General features: G+C 40.3%; 1 protein-coding gene across 1 annotated transcript in view; it reads left to right on the top strand.

The window, feature by feature from the left end:
- Window positions 1-25,416, top strand: part of ATP2C2 (ATPase secretory pathway Ca2+ transporting 2) — a 116,898-nt gene that overhangs the window by 33,199 nt on the left and 58,283 nt on the right. The window contains exons 2-6 of the mRNA XM_069085645.1: window positions 3,907-4,017; window positions 4,995-5,111; window positions 19,359-19,448; window positions 20,276-20,311; window positions 20,415-20,476. Coding sequence (XP_068941746.1) covers window positions 3,907-4,017; window positions 4,995-5,111; window positions 19,359-19,448; window positions 20,276-20,311; window positions 20,415-20,476 — 416 coding nt within the window. The remainder of the gene's footprint in view (window positions 1-3,906; window positions 4,018-4,994; window positions 5,112-19,358; window positions 19,449-20,275; window positions 20,312-20,414; window positions 20,477-25,416) is intronic.

The following is a 25,416-nucleotide window of genomic DNA, read 5'->3' as shown; positions in this document are numbered from 1 at the left end:
CAAAATTTTTCCCCCAAATTTTCCTTTCCACTGTGCTACCATAAATACCAACTTCATATGAATTCCATATAAATATATAACTCACACAAGATAACATTAATAGAAAGACCAAATTGATTCATTCCAGTAGTCTCTTGTTTTAATCCATGTGTGTGCTCTCAGAACTAGACAGAAAGGTCCAAAGCCTTCTCCCTCTAGCACTCTGGTACAATGAATTTATCAGATTCGCTAGTTATTATCTTAGGAAGCTAGGTGGTGCAGTGGATAGAGTGCTGGTCCTAGAGTCAGGAAGACTCATCTTTGTGAGTTCAAATCCAGCCTCAGACACTTAATAGCTGTGTGACCCAGGGCAAGTAATTTTACCCATTTACCTTAGTTTCCTCATCTGTAAAATCTGGAAAGGGCAAATGGCAAATGGCTCTAAGTCTCTTTGCCAAGAAAACCCCAAAGGGGGTCACAAGGAGTTGGATACAGCTGAAATGACTGAAAAACAATTACCTTGGATGAGAGGGAGTGCTTGACCCTGGGGGGCTGAGCAATTAGACAGAAAGGACCTTAGAGGTCAGTGAAGGAAAGAAGCAAAGAGCCACTCTTTGGGTGGAAAGGTGGAGATGGGAAGAACAAGTATGGAGGCAGATTCAGGGCATAGAAATTTCCCAAATTAGTGAAATCAGTTAAGAAGGGAAAGCTCAAGCAAGATTTTCCATGGATGGTCTGCTGGGCAATGGGGAATTTAAAATGAGGCTTGCTGCTAAGGATAATATTTACTCATTAATTGACTTAGACAACACAGAGCAAATGCCTTAGTCCTTGATGACCTAAATACCTCATCCAGGAACTTTTAATTATTGATCCTGTAGGTCCTCACCCTTGACAAGAAGGAACCTGCCCTCTGTATTTCTCCATGTCTTATTATGCAGAAATCCCTAGTTTATATTTTTTAAATGTTGTTTCATGGGCCACATTAGTTTTTTAGTCATTTAGAAGTCAGGCCACCATGACCTGAAATGGTAGGTTGACCAAAGGGTCAATTGGCCACTTAACTTTTTCTTGCTCCCACCAGTCCCACACACTCTCTTCTCTTTTCCTTTTGGCCCTTATCCTGTCATCTACAATGCAGCAAGATGGTGAGATGTTTTTCATTTCCCTTGGGAAATGTGGAGAAAAGAGTTAAAGGTTTAAGTATTGAATGTCAAAACCTCTCTCTTGTGATTAAATAATTTAATCAGTATTCATAATCGACATTAGTTCTTTAGTGGCATTTGTAGGAGCAGGAGTCAAGAATAGGGAGAGAAAAACAAAACAAAACAAAAATATGTGTAGGGACATAATTTCTGCCAAAGAAAAAGGCTTAGGATCATAGGATTTTGATCTAGAAGTGACCTTAAAGATGGGTTGATTGATTGGTTCAAGAACAACTAGGCCAACCCCTGTGGCACAATGGACATAGCTGGTCCTGCAGTCAGAAAGATCTGAGTTCAAATCTAGCCTCAGACACTTACTAGCTGGATGATCCTGGGCAAGTCACTTAACCCTATTTGCTTCAGTTTCCTCATTGGTCTTATGAAATGGAGAAGCAAATGGCAAAACCACGCCAGTATCTTTGCCAAGAAAACCCTAATTGGGGTCACAAAGAGTTGGACACCACTGAAACAACTAAATAACAAAAAAACTCTGACCCCATTCATCTTACTGGGTTAGGATTTGAAGCTGGAAGGGACTTCAGAGGTCACCAAGCTCGCTGTCTTATTTTATCTTTGAAAAACTAAGACCCAGAGAAATGAAGTACCCCCAGTCTCTGACACTCTGGTCTCTCACATATGGTTCTAAACCTATAGCTTTGACCCAATAGTTACTTTTTCTCTTTGGTTCATTCTTTCCACCTGGAGAATTCCAGAAAATGTTCTGTGTGTTCTCAATAATAGCTCACGTCTAGATTTTCTCCAAACTCATGCAAAGGCATCCAATGTATATAGGATGTATGTGAGTATAGGACAGTCTATATTTTACTCCCATAGAATATGCATAGTATGCAAAGACCATGAGGGAGCCCTTAGACAGATACATATAGCACACAACCTATTCAGCTCCTTAAGGAGCTCTATCTGGGGGCTGCTGAACAGGTTATCTCCTTCCTGTTGACTGATGAGAGTGCCATAGCAGGGAGAGAGGTGGTGACAAGGTCCAGATCTCCTGGTCTTTGGGCTGTCTCATATCTAGCCCTTAGGGTATGGGAGCTATCTTGGTGGTCTTCCATCCTCTTTCTGTTACAGGAAGATTTACTGGTTAGATAGCTACTATTTCAAATTCCAAATTCAGGAGCTCTTGAACTTGGGGTTAACCATAAGACATTTCTCAAAGCTAGTCTTGCCCTAGAAAATCTCCCTTCTCTGACTTGAAGGCTACTATCGGGGATCACACCACACAGGGAATTCAAAATCTGCGCTGTCTCCCTTCTCCACATAGGATTTTGGAGTTCATGAATATTGTCCATCCCTTAAACTAAGCAGGCCTTAGTGTCCCTTTGCCATGTGCTTCTGCTCTGGATGCCTGTTAACTGTTGGGGGGAAAGGAGAGGGGAAGGAAGAAGGTAAGAAACCCCTCCCTACCTTTCTGTACTGTAGACATCAGTATAAGGGGAGAAGGGCAAAGAGGAGAAAGTATGGGTTTAATTAATTTCATCTTACTTTATGTGACCAACAGGGTAGTGCAGTGGCTAGAGTGCCAAGTCTGGAGTCAGGAAAACTCATTTCTCTGAGTTCAAATCTGGCCTGAGACATTTACTAGCTGTGTGACCCTGGGCAAGCTACTTAACACTGTTTGCCTCAGTTTCCTTATCTGTAAAATGAATTAGAGCAGAAAATGACAAACCACTCCAGTATCTTTGACCAAAAAACCCCAAAACCAACCCGAATGGGTTCACAAAGAGTTGGACACGATTGAACAACATTGAAAAGGCCTTCTACATAGACCACTCTTCCTACAAGGTATCCCTGAGCCCCAGTCACCAGTCATGTTGGAAGTAGCCCTAGGCACTACAAACCAATCAAAGGAGTTCTCTACATATTAGCAGCAAGGCTTAACCATATCCACTTTTAATTGTGAAGTACTCCTTAGATAAGGTTCACTCTATAATCTCATCAAATGGATTAAGGGAACTGACAGGCTGATAAATCGAACCCCTGATCAACTCCCTTTTTATTAATTTAAGAAAGGGAAGGATCTCTGGCAATCAAAACGACTACTTAAACTGAAATGTAGGTACTTATGTCTTATTGGATCAATGTGCCAAGAAAACTTGACTATGAAGTGAATTTCCTTAAAATGAATTCTATTTTTCCACTGGCTTCCATTGTGTAGTTGGAAATATGTTTCCAAGGAAAAATCTCCTAACCAACTTGCTTAAGTTTTTTTTTCCAAGGAAGAAAATTAAGATTGTATTCAGGTCCCTGGTATATTTCTTGTTATAGTTCTGAAAATCTTCTGTAAAACTTTGGCCTTTTTCTAAGTCTGAAATGATCCTAATACTATTGGTATCCTTTCTTCCCACCCACAGAACCTCAAGGTCCTTTCTAGCACACACAAACTTCTCTTATGCCTGAAAATCCCATTATTCTCTTCTCCTGACCCCAGCCCTGGGATGTCCTTCTCCCTCTCCTTTTCCTTGGGTACTTAGTATAACACTTTGTGTATTTGAGCCTGCAAATCCCCTAAGTTCAAAGCTTTAACTTGTAGTTACGTGACTGATTATAAAATGATTTTTTTGTCCTACATTAATATTTCTTCAAGTTCAAATTCTATAAAGTGAGATTCCTTAAAACCATGGCTATCCATGCCATGCTATGTTTTGTCATACTACGTTTTACCTTTTCTTTAGTCATTCATATTGCTGCATTTGCTTCACAGGCTGAAGAGCAATGTGAGTTGAAAACCATTGAGAGAGAAAAGGCAGTGACCCCTTTGCCACCCAAAGAAGCTTCCAAGTGTCACAAAGAGGACTTGGCCAAAGCACTATACGTAAGTAGTCTGTGAGACTGATGCACAGTCTTTAAGAGGAAAAGAAGCCAATATTCCGTGGACAAACCTGCTTTCAGACACTTTTCATAGTATACTTTTGTATTATGTTATAATGAAGTGCTTTTTATTTCAAGTTGTTCTGATTTTCTTCCACAGTGACAGTATGTGGATATTCTCAATGCTATCCTTTTAATTCCCATTTTTGGTTTTATGATATGACAAGGTATTGCTAAATTTCCTTTTTTTTAATTGATAAATTTTGTTTAACCCAGAATACAAACCCAGCTACAATGTATAATCCTCAAAACACTTAAGCAAAAGAACAGAAAACAGAGATTGTTGACAATTATTTTAAGGGATATTGCAAAATCCTCAAAGAATCCTTAAAATAAATTTAACATAAAGGTTGAAAAAACATTTGAAGTTGAAGAATAATCTAACATTAGATAATGTCTGTGACTGAAAATAGTCCATGGAGATTATGGAATGAGCATTAGTGATGATCCTGCCACAGCTAGCTGTGTGACCCTGAAGGAGTCATCTGACTATTTTGGGATTCTTTACTTCCTCTTGCTGACAAATGTGGGGATCAAGCTCAGTGATCTCTAAGCCCCTCCCAGCTCTCAAAATACATGTTCAAAGGGTCCCTCTATCTTTACCACTTAGAGATTTAAGATTCTTGAGTCAGTCTATAAATATAATAGTATTTGACATATATGTACACACACACACACACATACTCTGCTTTAATACTGGCAAAGCTCTTTACATTTGATCTTCTACAGGTAGTATCCTCTCTCTTTTATTGAGTAAATTGGCTAATAGAGCAAATAACTTGTCCACAGTCACACAGCTAAATGTCACAGATGGGATTTGAACTCAGGTCTTCTTAACTCCAAATGGAGAGCTTCTCCCACTCAGCAATGCTACCTCTCTTCACGGGTTTAATAAAATAGGTTTTTTCAATGTCCTTTCAGGTTGATTTGCAAAGTGGGCTATCTGAATTCTCTGTGACTCAACGCAGGCTAATCCATGGCTGGAATGAATTTGTAGCAGATAACACTGAACCCGTGTGGAAGAAATACCTAGACCAGGTAAAATCAGATATGGGGTAAAGGTCAACGTTTCATTGCTTGTATTGTGTTAATAGACTAAACTTCTAGGAAATAAATAAGCAAAATCATTTTTTAAAATCTAAAGGAACAGGTAATGAATTCACCAGCATTGAGAGAGAGAGAGACAATAGGATATTTCAGTGCAATGAAACAAGGATCTGGCAATCACCCCAGTCATAGACTCTTCTTGGTTAGAGACTCAGAGAATCTTGGTCTGTGACAATGAGTGACTTTCTCCTCTATGTGTCGGGCTGGAAATTTTCAGATGTAATGTTTTATTTTATTTATTTATTTAACAGATGTAAATATTTAATAATTAAAATAAAGCAAACAAATTAAATAATTAAATAAATAGAATAAATAAAATAAAGTAAAATGTTTATTTATTTAACAGATATAAATGTTTTTATTCAAGAAAAGCAGTGAAAAAAATCTGTCAAGTGTTCTTTAATGTCTGAGGCACCGTGCTAGGGGCCATGAGGGAAGATGAGGATTAGAAGACATAGTCCCTGCCCCTGTGGGGAGGGAATGGAGGTTGACATGGGTGGCTGGGCTACAAACTAGTTTGAGAAGATAGAAAATAGATATCAGGGCCTAAGATATATTGATTTCTCTAAACCCTTTAGGTTGGGTTAAATGATTTCTAAACTTTTTTTTTTTTTAAAGCAATCAGGTTAAGTAACTTGCTCAAGGTTACATGGCCAGTTATTTCTGGGTGTGGTGCTAAGTATCTGAGCCCGGATTTGATCCCCAGGTCATCCTGACACTGGAACCGGTGCTCATACTCGCTGAGCCACCTGGCTGTCCCTATTTCTAAACTTCTTAATCAGCTCTAAATCCTAGGATAATGTATTTTAAGAAGAGAAAGATTCTGGTTATGGTACATCTGGTAACTGATGGTAACTTCAGGTAACAAGGTAGGCTTGGTTCTGCCAGCTGGAAATAAAAAAGGCTATAGAGGGCTTTATACATTCATCCAACCAGTCGGCAAATTCCTTACTAGTATCAAAGGCATGGATTTAGTTTGATTAAGTGCCTACTATCTGCTGGGAACCAGGGCTACAAAAAACAAAAAAATACAGTAGGCTAAAGAGCTTATTTATACTGGAGGCAATAGGGAGTCATTAAGGATTCTTTACTGGGGTGGTGATGTGGTTGAATTTGTGTTTTAGGAATATCAGTTGCTGGTAGTGTCAAGGATGATTTGGAGAAAGAAGAGGGAAGCAAGAAGACCTTTTAGTCAGTGGGACAGAAGGAAGAAGAATTGAAATTAGGAATTAGGAGAGAGCTGGGCTCCAGTCTTTGACAGTTAATGGCTTCATGATCTTGGGCAAGTCACTTAACATTTCTGATCCTCATTTCACTGATGTGTAAAATGGGCATAATATCGCACATGGTGTCTACCTTATAAGAGTGAGGACAGAAATTCTGTATTATGTATTTATACCTCCTTTCTAATCCTATCCCAGTATCAACTAGTGTTTATTACATGGATTGTGAGGATCATATGTAATAGATATGTAATAATAGAAATGTCAGATTATTATTATTGTTCTCCTTGAAGACTGTTCTTGTTAGTTTAAACCTGATTAAATTTACATAAAATAGGAGCGGTGAAGTGAGGGAGGGAGAACTGGAAAATAAGTGGTGTAATTTATAGGAGTCCAGAGGAAGGAGGAATCTGGGAGCCAAGGTGATGAGAGAAGGCTTCCTGGAGAGCATAGTGTGAATAAATCCGTGATACATAATCATCGATTAACGTAATAAGTACTTATTTAGATTTCGGTAGGGTCAGGGTGGGACCAAAAGGTACCTAAGTCTGGATTCCTGCCTTTCTCAGTTCTCTCAAGAGTGCATTTTTCTATAGCTCTACAGCTTACAAAGTCCTCCCTCTCTCAGTCAAGAAGAATTAAGGGGGCAGCTAGGTGGCCCAGTGAATAGAGCACCACCCCTTGGAATCAGGAGGACCTGAGTTCAAATTCGGCCTCAGACACCACAAAACTAGCTGTGTGACCTAGGGCAAGTCACTTAACCCTAATTGCCCTTCCAAAAAAAAAAAGGCAAAAACAACAAAAAGAAGAATTAAGTTCTAAATCCTAGAGATACAAAAGAAACAGAAACTCTTTGCCCTCAGAAAGCCTACATTCTATTAATTTTTTTTACTTAGAAGATAGTTGTTTGTTTTTTGTTTTTATATTACAAACACTTTGGGATTACCCCCACTCCATGAGAGTAAAACAGTTATATAAAACTAACAATGTAGTGGCTTCATCTGAAAGTGCCTGCAATGTTCTACATTCATAGCACCCCACCTCTGCTTTTAAAATTTTTTTAATGAACAAATCTTTTCTTTTTCTCCCATCTCCACCCCATTGAAGAAAAGAAAAAAGAAAACAAGTTCCTTGTAATGTAGATGTGTAGTCAAACAAAACAAACCCCCTCATTGTCAGTATATAAAAATACCCACACATGCCATTCTGCACCCACAATACATTATCTTTTTGTCAGGAGGTGAATGGCATATTTCATTACTGGTCCTCTAGAGTCATAAACAGTTCTGTTTTTCCCACGGTCCCTCCAACAGTTATCTTTGACTTTTTTTTTAAGCAATTGGGGTTAAGTAACTTGCTCAAGGTTACACAGCCAGTTATTTCTGGGTGTGGTGCTAAGTATCTGAGCCCAGATTCGATCCCCCAGGTCATCCCGACACTGGGGCCAGTGCTCTTACTTGCTGAGCCACCTGGCCGGCCCCTATCATTGACTTTTTTTATGGTCATCTTTGCCAATTTGACAGGTAGGAGGTAGAAACTCAAAACTACTTTAATTTGCATTTCTCCAATTAATAGTGATTTTGATCTTTTTTTTTTTTTTTTGCCTATAGATGGTCTGAGTTTTTTCCCTTGAGAACTGCCTATACATAATCTTAAATCATTTATCAATTAGGGAAAGGCTCTAATTCTCATAAATATGTATCAGTTCCTTACATATCTTGGAAATGAGATATTTGTCAGAGAAGCATGCTACAAAAAATTTTTTTCAACTAATTGTTTCCCTTTCTTCAATATTAGCTTTATTGAATATGTGAAAAATCTTTTCAAATTTTATGTAATCAAAGTTATCTATTTTGTATTCTGTAATTCTCTCTGTCCTTCATTTGGTCATGAACTTTTCTTCTATTCATGGATCTGACAGATAATTTTTTTCTGTGTTTCTCAAATTTGGGTATGATGTGACCTTTTATACCTAGGTCTTGCATCTTTTTGGACCTTATCTTGGTATAAGATGTGATTTGCTGATGTAAATCTAATTTCTTTCACATTGATGTCCAATTTTCTCAGCAGTTTTTGTCAAATAGTGAGGGTCTACCAGTAGTCCTGTGAGGTAGATGAGGGTAGGGCCTGGATCTGTGATTTCATTATTATAGGGAATCCTTGATAAAGAAACTCTTGGATTCCATGAGAGAAGGATGTGGGAGCAAACAGCATAAGAGAAAATGACTTAAGCCAGAAAAAAAGGAGACAGAAATCACATAGGTGACATGGAGGGATTGGTCCAGTGATGTAATTCAGAGGCTGAAGTTGAAGGTAAGGAAATAGGTAAAATTTTGCAGAAATTGAAGAAAATTTTAAGAACAATCTCTAGGCTCTTATACTGGCCCAGATCCTATTTCTGGTTTGTAAATGAAGCAGGATTGAGGCAATTCAGGACGATATAAAAATGATTAAGGAGTATCAAGAAGGACAAGGGCAAGGTAGGTGGCAAGACAAGGTAAGAGAGAAAAGGTAAGTGGGTTAAGTGTAGTGATAGAATGGATTGGTAGGTGGGGCAAATTGTTGAAACAGATGAGAAACTGGGGCAAAGCTGGAGGGGCCATGGGTATTGTTGAGGCCAAGAAGTTGTTGGGACTTAGGAAAGAAATTTGGATGATTTTGTCAAGTCATTAAGAAGTGACAAATTGGCTGTAAAATTTTAACCAGGTGTTTAGGGTTGAAGTAGTTTCAAGTAAAGTCTGGAAATCTCAAGCATCATGGAGAATAGGGGAAATTGTACAGTCTCTTGAATCTTGTATGTAAAGTTTGGGATTCCGCCACAACTGAAATACTGGTATCTGTAAGTGTAGGCAGATCGCCTTCCTGGGGAAAAAGGTGAAAGGAGGACAAGGGACTCAAAGACTGTCACTCCACATTCCAAGCAGTTAGGAGGAATGAAGAGATTCTGAAGAGAATGAAGGCAGCTAGGTGGCACAGTGGATAGAGTACTACACCGGAGGAGGCAGGAAGACCTGAGTTCAAATCCAGCCTTAGACACTTACTAGTTCTGTGACCCTGAGCAAGTCACAACCTCTGTGAAGATAAAATATTTGAAAAGCATTTTGCAAACCTTAAAGTATTATATAAATTAAATGCTAGCTATCATTATGAGTAGTTGTCATTATTATTGAAAAAATGTTAGGCTTTGATGGGGGGAAAAATGAAATCTGAGGTAGGAAAGGAATACTTGCACCTTATTTGGAGGATAGAGAATGCAACTATTGCATAGACGAGAACAGGAAGAAAAGGGCAGCTGCACAAGTTTATACAAGTTTGTAAATCGGGTTGAGGCACTTCCTGAAGACGAGAACTGGAGGAAAAAGCCTTTTGTCCTCCAAAGAATGTTATAAAAGAGTCAAAGAAGCTGTCAGGGGAAGAGATCCTCCACCAAGGGGCAGAGGAAGAAGAGAAGAATGGTAGTAATTGGTCATTTCCAGCTCAGTTATGAAGACAGCTCATTGTTGACCCAATGACAACAATAGCTAGATCCGTTGTCTTCCTGGGGCACGTCTCCAAGATATAGCAGGGAACCTCCCAAGGCTTATCACAGTGGATGACAACTGTCCACTTTGGGTGATTCATGTGGACACAGATGACATTATCAGAAGGAACCTAGAAAATATTGCCAATGATTATGAAGTCTTAGACAGGAAATTGAAGACCCTGGGGTTATAGATTTGTGTTTTACTCATTGTTGCCCATTGGAGGCAAAAGATGTAGAAGAGAAAAAATTAATTTGCTAAGTGGGCAGTTGGCTAAAAAGATGATGTCTAAAAATGAAAATTTGATCTCTGGATCATAGCTTATATATAAGGGCGATCGATTCCTGGCCAGAGATGGATTATAGCTAACAAAGGTCCGTTGGAATGTATTTACCAGGTCTCTTGCAGATCAAATCCAAAGGGTTTGGAACTAAAAAGAATAGGGGAGGGAAAAGACTGCCTGTGAATATTTATCCCCAGAGTTATGTGTGCTAGAGCAAAGCTTCAAGGTCACATGTAGCCTCTTTGTAGGCCTTTGGGTGCGGCCTTTTGACTGGGTCTAAGTTTTAGGGAAGGAATCCTTTTATTAAGGAGATTTGTTCTGTGAAGTTTGGATTCAATCGAAAGGCCGAGGACCTAGAGGGCCCCTTGTGACCTCAAAGCTAAAGTTTCCCCATGCTTGTTCTAGAAAGCAGTCGCAGAAGGAAGAGTAATAGCAGCTGGGGGACCTAGGAGCAAAGTTCAGGGTGCTTGAGGTGGGGCTTGGGGAAGGAGAAGATGGTCCAAGTAGAAAAGGTAGGACTTGAAGAAGGATTTCGTCTTGACGTCCAGAAGAACTTCCTAAGATCTAGAGCTATCCTAAAAGTGTAATGGCCTTCTTCAAGGGGTGGTGAGTTCTCTGTCATTGAGGAACTTCAGGCAGAGGGTAGATGATCGCCTTTAGGTGATGTTCTGATGGTGAGTCCTTTCATGGATGGGTTGGAGTGGGTGGCTCCTGAGAGCCCTTTCAACTCTCCCATTCTGCGTTTCTGAGCAGGGGGCATCTTCTCTGCAACTTATGGCCTTAGAAAGTTGCCTCAGTCACTGAGAGGTTAGATGACTCACCCAGAGTCACACAGCCTGTGTGTCAGGGGGGATTCGAACTCGAGTATTTCTGACTTCAGGGCCGCTCCCTGTCCACCTCACCATGCTGCTTCTCACTGTGAGGCGCAGGTAGCACTAAGTATGTGAGTCTTAGAGGACTTGGCTTCTTAGCTCGTGGACCACTTGTGGGTGACTATGTTTATCAGAACTTTTTTTCATATTCTAAGCCTAGATTCGTCTCTTTTTCACTTCTACCCATTGTCCTCTGAGGCCAAATGAGATTGCTTAGCACAGCACTTGGTACATAGTAGGTATTTAATAAGTTTGTTTGTTATTGTTCAGCTGTTTCAGTTGTGTCTGACTCTTTGTGACCCCATCTGGGATTTTCTTGGCAAAGATACTAGAACTGTCTGCAATTTTCCTTCTCCAGCTCATTTTACAGATGAGGAAACTGAGGCAAACAGGGTAAAGTGACTTGCCCAGGGTCCCACAGCTAGTAAGTGTCTGAGGCCAGATTTGAACTCAGGAAGAGGGGTCTTCCTGACACCAGGCCCAGCACAAGATGTACTGTGGCGCCCCCAACTGGCCTCTTATTAAATGCTTGTTCCCTTTCCTCACCCACCATGATTCTGTTTTTCTCCAGGCAACCAAAAAAAGGTGTATGTGGGAGTGTGGGGGGGTGTGTGGGGGGATCTAGTTCCTCCAAACAATCCTGTTCTAACATTAGCCTGAAGAGCCTTCAGCCTCCTGGTCACTCCCTCTGGCTGTTTGTCAGCCCACAACTGAATACAATATTCCAAATTTGGGCAGACCAGGGCAAAATAAGTGGGATTATCAACTCCCTAGTTCTGGACACTGGGTTTCTATTAATGCACCATAAAATTACATTAATTTTTGCCATGTCATACTGGCTCAGATCATGGTTCATGAAAACCCTTGGAATCAGATTCCCATTAATCTTAATTTTATTTATTTAATTCCCATCTCTTAATTTTTAAGTGATAGAGACACGTGAATTATGGTTGTTTTAGCTATCAACTGCTCAGTCTCTATGCTCTCACTTGAATCCATTCTCATTTAATCCTAAATATTGCAGACTTTGCAACACTTAATAGGGTCTTAGTCATTTTCTGGTCTTTAGTTTTCCTCTGCAAAAGGAGAGGGCTGGAACAGATTGTCTTTGCAGTCTGTTTAAATTCTAAGTCCATCCTGTCATTCTATGATTTCCAACTGCTACCCAGTTAATAATGTCCCCAAAGAAAGGCAAGTGGGAATAATCGGTACCTTGGGAAAGCATGCATCCATAGGAATAACTAGGGCATGGTGACTGAGGCTTTGTCCCAGGGCTCCAAAATTTAGAGGGCATTACTGCACTTGAGCTCCTCCATAGCATGGAAACATCTGAGTTCAGCAAGAACTAGTAAGAATATTTAAACTAGGTAGCTACCCTATGAATTGTTTCTTCCTCTCTCCTTGACTACCTGCCTCCTCCCTTTACCTACCCACATCTCCACAGCAGGATTTGAGGATGTGGTTTCTGCTACTTGCCCTAGGTACAAAAAATTGCTGGTCAATTGCTCTGCATAAAATTTCCAAGAAGTTTAGTTCAGAGAATGGAAAGTGATTCTGGAAACTGTAGTTGGCAGAAAAGCATCATGGAGGAGAAAACTGCTTGCTACCAGATCCCTCCTCTGCTCTGCAGGCCAGGCCCCAGGCAAAATGATGAGAGAAGCCAAGTTGGTTTTGGCCCTTGGCCCTCCTAACTTATCACTCCTCAGGAGATGTGTGTACTGTCTTGTTCTCTGCCTCCTTCCCTGCCCCCCCCTCCCCTCAAACCTGCAGCCAACCCCTACAGGCATCCTGACTATCAGGAGCCATGATTCTGAAATACCCCCTTCCTGGGCAATTTCCACTTGAACCCGGATCAGAGCCTTAAGCTAGAAAGATAAAGGACTAATTTGAAATTTTAGTCTTCAGCTAGGGTTGGGGCAGGTAGAATAGGCAAAAGAGAATTCAATTTGGAGTCAGAGGTTTGAATTCTGCCTCATTGTCACTTACCATCTGTGTGATCTTTGACAAGTCATTTAACCTTTATGGGCCTTAGTTTCTCCCTCTGTGAAATGAGGAGGGGGTGGACATTAGATACTGAAGGATTGAGAGTGTGGGACATTCTTAGGACTCCAACACCCCAACCTTAGGGAGCTGTGACTTTCTATTGTGAGTCCCCTTTCTTTCTAGTGCTAAGAAAGAATATTCTGCTTAGGGGGAGCTGCCAAAAAAAGACAGCTCAGGTTAGTTCAGTCTTTCTTGGAACTAGGCTAGGAGTAAGATAATCCCTAAGAGGCATGGCACAGAAGCTCTGGGCATTCCTACACCCTCCAAATGTTTCCTAATTTATTAATTTCTTAAATTCCAAAGTCCACATATTTGTGAGTCTTAGGGGATTATTATATTTTTTTTATTTTATTTTTCTAAAACTTAAATGCACAATAAGAAAAAAAACATTATAAACTTAAAATGAAAACAAATAACATAAGAGAAAAAAATCATGTCACAGCAGAATGTGAAAGGATTCAAAATATATAGCAATAAATTTACATTTCAAGAAAGCCTATGTTATAAATACAACCCATTGTGCAGAGAGCTGTCCAGCTTTTCTTTACTTCCTTGTAAGTTTTCATTTGTTCTCTGTTGTGCCCTTTTTACTTGATTCTTTCCCCACTTTCTCCCCCCACAGAAGGCTACATGGACATATTTAGATAGAGATATATACTTATATGGACATATACTTCTAACAATCCCTATTCCTGGTCTTTGCTTTATGTTTGTATATCTCTTATTTCCTAGGATGATTGTATTTCTATAAAGCTTGACTAATCAAAAACTTCTTCTTAGAAATTGATTGTTTGATCAGATCCCAATTTCTACATTTGATAGCACAATGCAAGTATTCTAAAGGTCTTAGGAACTTTTATGCAAATAATTGCTTGAATAATCATTTTAAGTGAAGAATTGAAGTGATCATAATATTTACATAGTGTGGCATTAATCTACACACACACAGAATATAAATGAAATTTGATGACTGAAACAGAAATTTGAGAATTCTTATCTAATATATAAAGTTTTAAAAGGCCTATGTCCTAAAGCATTTGGGGGGGGGGTGCAGAATTTTAAAAAATGAATCCTTGTGTTTACGAACATAAATCCTACAGCATGAATCTCTCCTTTGTTCATTTGACTTTAGTCTAATACCTTATGAAGAATTATCCAAATTTTTAATAGTTCTACCCTTTAGAAAAGGACTCAGCATTTTTTTTTTTTTGTCTCATGGGCCACTTTGGCAGGACAGTGAAGCTGAAGGACCCCTTCTCAGAATCATGTATTTAAATCATTGAAAAAAATGTTAAATTTTAGTTAGAGGGTAATAAAAATAAAGATGTAATTTTCTTCCATCCAGTGTTTCAGATAGCTTGAAATCTATCTCAGGTTATAAAAAGCCCTTCTATAGAGAGATACAATGTAGTACAGTAGAAAGAAAATTTGTTTTTGTGTTAGGAAAATCTGAGTTCATGTCCACATTCTGACCCCATATACTCCATATTCTGTCTGTGTGACCACAGGCAAATCTTTTAACCTCGTGGTTCCCCAGTGAGATCATAGTTTATACCCTTCCCAATATTCTTTAGAGACCATTATTAAATCTATGAAAATTGTGTCGAGATCATTTATTATACTTCAGTATGTCACTGGGGCTTTGATTGTATCCATGTGGGTCCCCATGTACCCTCAAGAGGGTACCCTCAACCATGTGGGTACAACTTATCCATATCCTTCCATGAACAGGCAGTCTACCCACTATATTTGGAACATTCCTGTAGACCTCTTGATGCTGCATTAATACCATTGGGGGAAAATGGGCTGTTCACCAGTCATCCCTTGCTCCTGCTACATGACATGTCCACCTCTCTTTTCAGTCACACATCCCTCTGAGAATATCCCAAACAAGCCCCTGCTTTCCTGGTGTGATTCTTCACGGTTAATCTTCATACTCTCATAACTGGGTACCTTTCCACTGTCCTTTGGGTGATCTACTGCTTTAATTTTAGTAACTGTGGCATTCTGTGACTTTGAACCCTTTACCATCACTAGAAGAATACTGATTCCAAAAGATGGACCTTGGTTTGAGGTAGTACTAGTTCAATTGTCCCCATTTTGCATTTGGAGGAACTGAGGCTTGTGGAAAGGTTGTGTAACTTTAACCCACAATCACCCAGGCATGAAGTGTCAAAGAGCACTTGAGCCTGATCAAAATTCAGTGTTCTCCCTGCCATTCTACAAGTTAAGGTTGTCTCTGATGATGGCTTAGTTCAGTAGCAGAAAGCAAAAACCTAGAGGGGAAATATAAAATCTTCCCTTCAATCACGCCATAGAACAGCTGTCAGAGGTATTATAGTAGTAACCCTCCCGATGTTCCCAATGGGTAGAGAGCAAAGTGAGATTAAAAATATGTCTATCATCTGAGGCAGAACTGTAAGGCAGTAACCATTTATTAAAGGGGCCTGGCCCCCTTTAAGGAATAGGATCTCAGATCTGCCTCATGATCTGAGATGCCCTCTGTCTCCAGGGTCTTGATTTTGTAGTGTTAGTGAGGTGATACAGAGATGATGTAGAGTAAAATACAGGATCTCATTGGTGGATAGACCCTCCAGGAGAGCCTAGCATTCAACATAGTAGCGATGAGCTCATCACTGGTAGAATGGTCATATGCAAAGGTCGCCTGTTGGCCAAGTGCTCATGGTCATTTCCTCAAGTTGCACAGTAGGATGGGAAGATGGGGGACCTTCCATATCATTAGGTCACCTCCGCCATGCTGGGTTTGGTCACTATGACTGTACCATTTAGGATGGAGATCTTCCAGTTAGCTTTTTGTGGTTAAGCAGGTGAACTTGCAATCTGTAGTTCCAAGTGCTGGGCCTTAATATACAGAACCGTATAAGAGAAATAATCACTACCCTATGGAATCACACCAAACTGAATAATACTGATTGAACTAAAATAGAGGGGATCTGAATGATTTGGCACAGCATGGGAATAAGACAGAAATGGTTTTGCAAACTTTGTGCCAGTTGTAATAGTAATGGCATTTAAAGATTCCCCTGTATTGGCTTGGTTTTTTGTTTGATTGTGTTAAAACCCAGAGCTTGTTAATCCCAACTGTGGGATGGACTTGTTGATGTGAAAAGAGAGTGCTGAACTGGGAGGAGCTGGTGGTAGATTTGGAGAGACACAAGAGAGAGGCAGAAGAACTTTTTGGAGTCAGAGAGAGACTGAGAGTATTGCTGAGGGCCACTTTGAATTGCCCAGGACTTTTGAGACCTACAACCCAGAGCTGCCAAGGACTGAGGAGACATGGCTGTTATGCTGGTACTTTGTCTGTTTTGATGTTGTTTTACCAGATTTGTCCACTGGTGAAGGACAATCCTGTTGTTGCAGAAGTCTGGGAACCTTTCTGTTGGTTCAGAGCTCTTGAGACTGTTCTGCGACAGAGAGTGAATACTGTTCACTGGTGAAGGACAGTGCTGTTGTTGCAGAATTATTGGAACCTTGCTGTTGGTTCCGAAGCCCTGAAGAAGGATTTTCTTGTTGTATGTTTGCAGAAATCCTGGAAGAGGGTTTTGCTAATGTTTTCAGGGGTCCTAGGACTGTTCTGCAGACAGAGGATGGATTAATGAAGAGACTGGCAATGTATCTCGTGGCCTTGCTAAGCTTTGTCTCCCCAGGAACTAAGATTGCTGAGAACTTGCCTCCTGTCAAGATGAAGAAAAGACCTCCATTTGGGTATTAAGTGCTGTGCTTAAACTTAATATAACTCTGGGGTAGATTCAATTGTGATCCAGGGGTGGGGAACTTTTGACCTTTTTGTGTTCTATGATTGAACAAATGAATGTACTTTACTTATGATTGGAAACTAATCTCCATTTGAGAAGATGGGCTTTGTGATGGACTAACTGAAGGTACAGCCTAGGGGTGTAGTAGTATTTAGAACAGGGACTTTGTAATTGATTAAATGAATGTAAGGTCCTGGGGTGGGGTAGTACTTAGAGATTATTTAATGCTGTATTTTGAATGATGTCATATTTTGATTCCCTCTGTTCTTAATTTGTCACTGAATAAAATGGAGAGCACCTATGCTGGTATTTTGAACCTTGGGAAGTTGCCTTTGCTTGGCATTACATTACACCAGCGTAGGCTACAGGAACCAGTCATAGAAATGTTAAAATTTTAAGTTGTTTCTGGGTTCTTAGCTAACATCAGCAGACTTGGTGAACCTTGAAACTTTTTTTATTCATTGATTTATTTCATGTTTTTTACTCTGAAATAAAAAGTGGCAGGAAAAGAACAGGAGGCCTTGGATGTTATTTCTTGGAAGATGATAGAAGCATACACATCCACATATCATCTCCCCTCCCCGTTGGGGATTTGACTGGACTGAACTCCTCCTCCTAGCATCCAATATTGTACCACAGTAGCTGCTTAACAAATGGATTCTCACTCAGAGTATCTTCCAATTGTTTCTTCTTTTCTTTGGTCTCAAGGCATTATCCCCCTTTTCTATAATTGTTCTACTCTTTAGAGAGGAGTTAGCATTTTTTTGTGTCATGGGGCCCCTTGGCAGTACAGTGAAACCTCGGTACTCTTTCTCAGGATCATGTGTTTAGATCATTAAAGGAAATGCTAAATTTCGGTAGAAGCTGATGAAAAGATTAGTGACAACTTTGAAGGAGGGAGGGAGCGTCTCCTGGGCATATACTCTGACTTTGGATGGGGCTTTCCCTTTAGAGTGTTCATTGGCTGAGCACTGCTTAGAATGTAAGCTCTGTGAAGGCAGGACCCATTGTTTTATTTTGTTTTTGCATTCCTAGCTCTTACTGTGGAGTGTTACACATAGTAGTTGCTTGTTGGATTGGATCAGGCTAATTAGATATATCAGAGAAAGTTAAAGAAGTATCATATCCTTTGCCTTCATGGAGTTTCCAGAATATGGGGGTGCACAAAGCACAAGAGAACAATAGGGAAGCTGGAGAGATGCCATCTCACCTTTTCATCCTTCTAGAACACAGATCCATTGCTCCAACACAACCAGTTTACCTCCTGTCCCCCAAATATTTTTGGGTGCCCCAGCATCCACATATTGGATTGAGTAATATCATTGCCTGAAATCTTTTCTGTATTTCTTTCTTTTATTCTAAATCTTGCCCATTTTACAAGTCCCAGCTCAAATCTGACCCTTTCCACAAAGCCTTCTGTCGTGCCTCAATAGATATGGAATTGTTCATTAGCCCCTGTGATGCTTGTGTCATTTATCTGTCATTCTTTGCCTTGTTTTCTTTTTTAAATACAAATACCCCATGCCCTAAAATTACCTATCAACTCTCCTTGATGTTCCAGTTCCCTTGACAGCTTGCTCTTTCCTCAATATCTAGGAGGGAAATGGTCAGAGAAGCAAACAAGTTTACACTAAGTAATTGAGAGTTGTTACTATTCTTAAGATGTACTGAGTTTTTTTCTTTTTATAAGATTAACAGTCACATCAAATAAACCTCTAAAATGAAAAATCATTTTATCCCTATTATTAGCATCACCAACAACCATTTATTTAAAGCCTACAAAGTTTCTGGCACAGTGCTAAGTGCTAATTATGCAAAGAAAGGCAAAAATTTGGTCCCTGCCCTCAAGGAGCTCACATTCTAACAAAGGAAGCAACATGAAAACAACTATATACATACAAGATATATTCAGTGCAGATGGGAAACAGTTTGATAGGAAAGGCACTAACAGTGGGTGCAGAGGGAAACCAGAGGAACCATCTTGGAGAAAGTGAGATTTGAACTAAGTCCTGAAGGAGGCTCAAAGTTGATCTTAAAATAGTATTGTCTTCACTGTATCTGCTCCTTTTGCTGTTCATTGTTTTGTACAAGTCTATCCATGTTTTTCTAAGATCATAGAGTTCATCATTTCTTATTGCACAGTCATATTCCATCACAACCCTATACCACAACATGTTCGGCCATATTCCTTAAACCATAAGTGGGCATTGGTATTTGAAGAGAAAATACTTGAGAAGCAACTTAATGAAAGTCTAATTCAATGGATTGGGAGACGGTATAAAAACAGCTGGGCAATGGATATTTCAGAGAACAGAATCTTACTTATACTGCATCCCTCCCCCCCCCCAAGCATTACCTACCCAGAAGGCAAGGACTGTCCATATATTTAACACGTATGTGTTTCTCTGTGTCAATGTGGACCAGCATAACTGATGTAAACATTTCTTTTTCTTTCCTTAGTTTAAGAATCCGCTTATTCTATTACTTCTGGGCTCTGCTTTAGTGAGCGTGATTACCAAAGAATATGAAGATGCCGTGAGCATCACAGTGGTGAGTCGATGAGAAGCCATAAATAGGGACTAGAAATCAATGGGGCTGACGATGTCTGAAGTGGGAATCACACTTAGTTAAGTCATCAGCAGGTGCCTTCTATGCATTAACATCTGAGGAGAAAACTCTTACCCTATTTTCTTAGTAGTGAGTATCACATTAGATTAAGTGTTTTGAGATCTGTTTTTTGGGAGGCTCTGACAAACACTAGCTGGATGGCGCAATGGCACAGAGCATTGGTCCTGGCATCAGGAGGACCTGAGTTCAAACCTAGCCTCAGATACCTACTAGTTGCATGACCCTGATCAAGTAATTTGGCCTCTGCCTCAGTTTCCTCAACTGTAAAATGGGGATAATAACACCTACCTCACAGAATTGTGAGAATCAGATGAGATCATGTAAAAAGTAAGTGCTTCATGAATGTCCATCCAGGTCCTTCCTTCTTTCTGCCACTAGCTTGCTGTATGACTTCGCCATCTTTTCTCACTAAGCTGAGTTTTCTTTCTTTGTGAAAAGAAGGCAGACTAGTTACTTTTTTCTAAAATTCTTTAATTTGTTGCTTCCTCTCATGTGAGCCCCTTTGAGTATGTGACCTTGGGGCATTGTACAGGACTAGCCAAGCATAGTTCTGGACATTTTTATAGCTCATGGGAGCAATCTCTTTTTTGTCCTTTTTGAACAGTATCTCGCCTCCCCTGCTTCACTGTTCAGCTTTCCTGTTCCCAAAGGCTGATAGAATTGTCAAGGAATACTAGAGACCAGTTGACACCTTATTCCTTTTATCCTGATCCATTTCAAAGTTAATTATTTTCCCCATTTGTCTTTAGGCCGTACTGATTGTGGTTACGGTAGCCTTCATCCAGGTAAGTTATGTCACTAAGCATCCTATCTTGACAATCCCATGAAGCCATCCAACTTCAGAGAGGGTCTCTTCTGGAACAACCTTTCTAATGTGCTTCTTATCAGGAATACCGATCTGAGAAGTCTCTGGAAGAACTCAGCAAGCTCGTGCCCCCAGAATGTAACTGGTAAGTGAGGTAGTTCCTATGAACTTATGCGACACCAAGAACATTTAATGGACCAATAAGTTTAGTGGCAGAAATCAGGTCTTTGTGATGTTATTCCCAAAAGACTTGTGTGGTTTGATGGAGGAAGTACTTGTCTTGGAATCAAGGCCTAAATTCTAGTATTGACTCGGCCACCGAAGTAGTTGTGTATCTTTGGACAAGTCATGTTTCTATTAACGATAAATTTAACTAATTATCAAGTCAACAAGAATTTATTAAGGGCCAGGCTACAGGCTGTTTGTAGGTTTTCCATTTACAGTGAATGACCCCTTTAGAGTACATTTCCATACATAAAGAGAATTGATCAAGATGGTACAGTGTAAGAGCTGAAAGGAATCTTAGAAGTCATGTTATCGCATACCCTGCATTTTTTTTCAGCTAAGGACACTGAAGACTAAATTGAGGGGAATGATTTTCTGAAGGTCAGCAGAGCCTGTGTGTTCTGAATCTACCTGGTTTGGAGGAAACCCTTTTAGACCTTCCCCATTTGATTTTGAGAGTTATTGTAGTTTTGGAAAACTATGCTTTAAAAAGTGATTTAGAGACCACTGCAAGGCCATAGGAGAAATAGTGGATCAAGAGCCAGAAGACCCATAATTCAGTACCTTCTATGCCACCCATTGGCCTTTTATTTAGGGTGGCTAGGTGGCACAGTGGATAGAGCACTAGCAATCAGGAACATTCATTGCCACGAGCTCAAATCCTGCCCCAGACACTTATTAGATGTGTGACCTGGGGCAAGTTACTTAATTCTGTTTGCCTCAGTTTCCTCATTTGTAAAATGAGCTGGAGAAGGAAATGGCAAACCACTCCAGGATCTTTGCCAACAAAACCCCCTGGGGTCATGAAGAGTCAAATGTGACCGAAAAGACTGAAGAAAAACAACAGAAAGCCATTTATTTGGGCAGATCATTTAATGCTTCTGGGTCTCAATGTCCTCACCTGTAAAATGAAGGTGACTTCATATTGTTTCTCTCCTAGCTTTAAAACTTTATGGTTAGAGTCAAGGGAGGACTCACTTAGAAATTCATTATTGAATGTTAATTATGTTGGTATTAGTATCTTTAGAATTCACTGTGATGGAGCTAAGTTCATTAGAGTTTTTCCTTTGTGACAGAACAGCCCTAAGTCTTAATCTGGGCTGTTAGTTATTCACAGTTAAGCAGGGAGGTTTATGTTCCTCAGATTTACTGTGGAATGTCTAATCCTTGGCTTCATTCAACTTTAGCCTAATTCTGGAACAGAAATGTGAATTTGAACAATATAATGGAAATATTACAATCTGTTAGAATTTGGTATTTCTTCCCAGAAATCAAGCACAGCACCAAAATGAACATAGCCCTTTCATAACCTATCTCTAAGCCTAAGCCATGGTACAATGGAGCTCAGGAGAGGCCACGAGGCCTCCTTTAATAAGTTTTTGGATTGGGATGGCTAGGTGGCGAAGTGAACAGAGCACCCGCCCTGGAGTCAGGAGGACCTAAGTTTAAATATGGCCTAAGACACTTAACATGTACTAGCCATGTGACCTTGGGCAAGTCACTTAACCCCAATTGCATTGACTTCCCCCCTCCAAAAGAAAAAAAAAAGTTTTTGGATTTAGGGAGTTAGCCCAAGAAAATCTCAGCTCCCATCTGTGACTTTTCTCTCCCAACCCCATTAATTGTTGTTCAGTTATGTCACTTGCGTCTGACTCTTTGTGACCCCTTTTTGGTGAGGTTTTCTTGACAAAGATACTGGATTGGTTTGCCATTTCCTTCTCTAGCTCATTTAATACATGAGGACACTAAAGCAAACAGGGTGAAGAGACTTCTCTGGGGTCACATAGCTAGTAAGTGTCTGAGGCTGGATTTGAGCTCAGGTCTTCCTGACTCCAGGCCCAGTGCTCTAACCACTGTACCACCTAGCTGCCCAAGTGTTGGGGCCAAGAACTCAAATCCAAATCTTTGGATTCTAAGGCCTGGTTCTTTCCCACCTGCCATTTAATCTTCACAGTAAGAGACTTTCCCATGAGTGGTATTGTTATCATGACTAAAGCAAGATTTCTCTTTGGAAAACAGTTTTCTAGTTGGTTTAGTACATTATAATTTGGATGGTAGTTCTGTGGTAGTAGACATCCATGAAAGAAAGGAGGGACTAATAATGAGATGTCACAAGTCTAGAAGTTGGCCTCAGAGTTCATGGTTTTTTTACTTCCTGTATATTTAAAAATTTTTTTTCTAGCAGACAATTTACATAAAATCCCCCTTTAATTTAGTGTGACAACTTCCCACAATAAACTACTTAAAGAGCAGCTTTGGTCAAGAATGGAATGAAATAGCCAATCAAAAAGACATCACTGCTTATAAGTCAACCCCAAAAGACTCATGATAGAGAGAAATGTGTGCATCCAGAGAAAGAACTAGAAAGAACTGAGTTTATATCCAGATGGAAGCAAAATACCTGATCGTTTTCCTTTTCTTGTTTGGTTTTATGTCCTCTTTACCATTTTTCATTCCATCTGATACAATCTGTCTTTATAACCTGACTAATGTATAATGTGAAAGTATTTACAGATCCTATACTTGACTATATGCCGCCATGGGGAGGAGGGGAGGGAGGGGGACAAAATGTGAAACTCAAGGAATTGTGGAATTGAATCCTGTAAACTAAAAGGAAACAAACAAATTAAAAAAATTATTGATCTATTTAGTTGAGGAATCTCCTTCCCCTCAAAAAGAAAGAAACATGTATGGGTTGTAGAGTATGTTCAGAAGCTTCTTATAAAAGTAGCCAGGTCACCTCTGAGGAGAATTTCTTGGTATCACACAAACAGAAGCAGCTTGTCCAACAGAAAGAACACAGGTGTTATCAAATCTGCAGAGCTATAAGAAGGGTGTGAGAAGTCATTAGGGAAGAGAGGATGGGAAATGAGGCATTTCTCTCCTTCCAGCTGAGGTACTTTTGAGAAAAAAGAAATGCATTCCACATCAAAAGGTGATAGGAGCAGAGGATGGCACCCTCTAAGTGGTAAATCTGAGAACCTTCCCCGATTTAAAAATACACTTTGCCCCCTAATAGGCTGAATGTGGTCACAGGGAGCTTGTGGCAGGAGGCTTGTTTTTCAGGAATGCCCATACCTTGTTACTTTGTGATTGGGCAGTGGGTCAAGAGGGTTGTGACATTCTCTGACCCAGGAGAAGGCTATATATATCCTAATGTGAGGTTTTGCTTTGGGGCTCACTTTGAGAAGAGTTATGTGATTTGGCCAGATGAGACTCTGGGCAGCCGTTGAGCCCTCTAGCTTTGAAAACCCAGATGTTGGTGCTTCCCTCTCTGTTAACTAACTAGGTATAGACATAATGGTCAGACAGCTGGAAGCCCTGTACGTTGGTCTGTTTCTCTGTCTGTATTTTTTTTGTCTTCTTGTAACTTCTATTTGTATATAAAGTTCAGGGAACTGACTTTTCCCCCTGAACTAGGTAATTGATATATATTTGATTAAAGTAAGATTGTTAACTCTTCCTCCCCCCCCCAAAAAAGACATCACTGCTGATTTTTTAAACCAATACATTCACTAATTATGTTAAAAAAAAAAACCAAAAACAAAACATCTGCAAGGGATATTTTCTCCATTTTGACTTGTGGTAGGGTCTTTCCCATGTGCATGCAAATGTTGGAGCTGCATTCTGTCAAGAGTCTGTCATGCTAGAGAAAGGAAATACAGCTTCACATGATTTGTAGCCCCTGCATCAAAAGTCTTGAAATCCCAAATTGTCATTGCTTCGTCAATGCCAGTGGTACAACATTTGCGGCAGTCTTGCTCATCCACTTCACAAATAGACCCTTGGGTGATACTGTTTTGGTGTAGCGCATGTCTAGAGCAGTGTTGTGATCCTCAGTCGTGGCTCTCTTGTCCATGTTGCAGAAGTCTTCCATGGCAGAGATGTTGCTTTGCATGCTCTGTTTTTTAATGTCTGATTTGGAGACATCATAATTAAACAGCTTTGGGCAGCAGTCATGGCCAGCAACCACCATGCTATTCTCAGAGACAAACGACACACTCAGGAGTGGGAGGAACTCTGTTTTTAGCTGTGAAACCATCATGTTTTTGGAGGCATCGGCAACTGATACAGTACTTTCATGGCTGACCTAAGCAAGGTGGTTCCCACTGGCAGAGAAACTAACTCCATGTACCCAACCACTACTTCCAGTACCGCCAAACCCTGACATCAGTTGACCAAAAGGCATCTTGGTACCCTATGGAGTACTGGCTGACTTTTCATCAACTTCTGTAATGCAGGCAGAAAAAACTCTGCATTTGAAGTCACAAGATCCAGCAGCCAGCAAAACATTGTTGGGGTGCCAGTCCAAACTAAGGAGAGTGGAATGAATTGACTTCAGGAGAGTGAATCACCAGCAGCTGTGGTGGTTTCCAGACTTCACAACACATAAGTGCCAAACAGAAAGTAAAAAGAGTAGGGAACTCTGTTGGAACCGAGCGATACAAGGGCGCAGCCTGGTCCCTATGGTGAGAGTGGCAGAGGTGTGATAACTGCAGCTGCTGCCATGTGGCTGCCTCTAAAGCTCCTGGCCTACAGATTGTAGGGCGACCAAGTGACCATTCAGAGGGTAATCGTTCTTGCTTTGACCTGCTTGGATCTGGGTCATAGTTTTGGGTAGTGCTCCTGGGGTGAGGAATGCCAATGTAGCAAAGGTTGTGGTGGCTGTAGAGAGGGCACCCTCCTCAGACCTCTGACAACATTTGCGAAAACCCCAACAATCTGGGACACAGCTCTTTCCACTCTGGAAGCAGAATTCTACCATGGCAGAGAGCTCAAAAGTCAAGTAATTGGCTGGCAAGATGAGCAAGCAGTGGAAGCACAATCAGATCACAAGATTCTTTTTTGGGGACAAAAAAG

This window comes from Petaurus breviceps, unplaced genomic scaffold (genome assembly GCF_028583685.1).
Source record: "Petaurus breviceps papuanus isolate PSGF00001 unplaced genomic scaffold, PetGlider_PUasm1.0 176, whole genome shotgun sequence".
Taxonomy (NCBI): Eukaryota; Metazoa; Chordata; class Mammalia; order Diprotodontia; family Petauridae; genus Petaurus; species Petaurus breviceps.
This window is presented reverse-complemented; position numbering and strand designations above follow the sequence as displayed.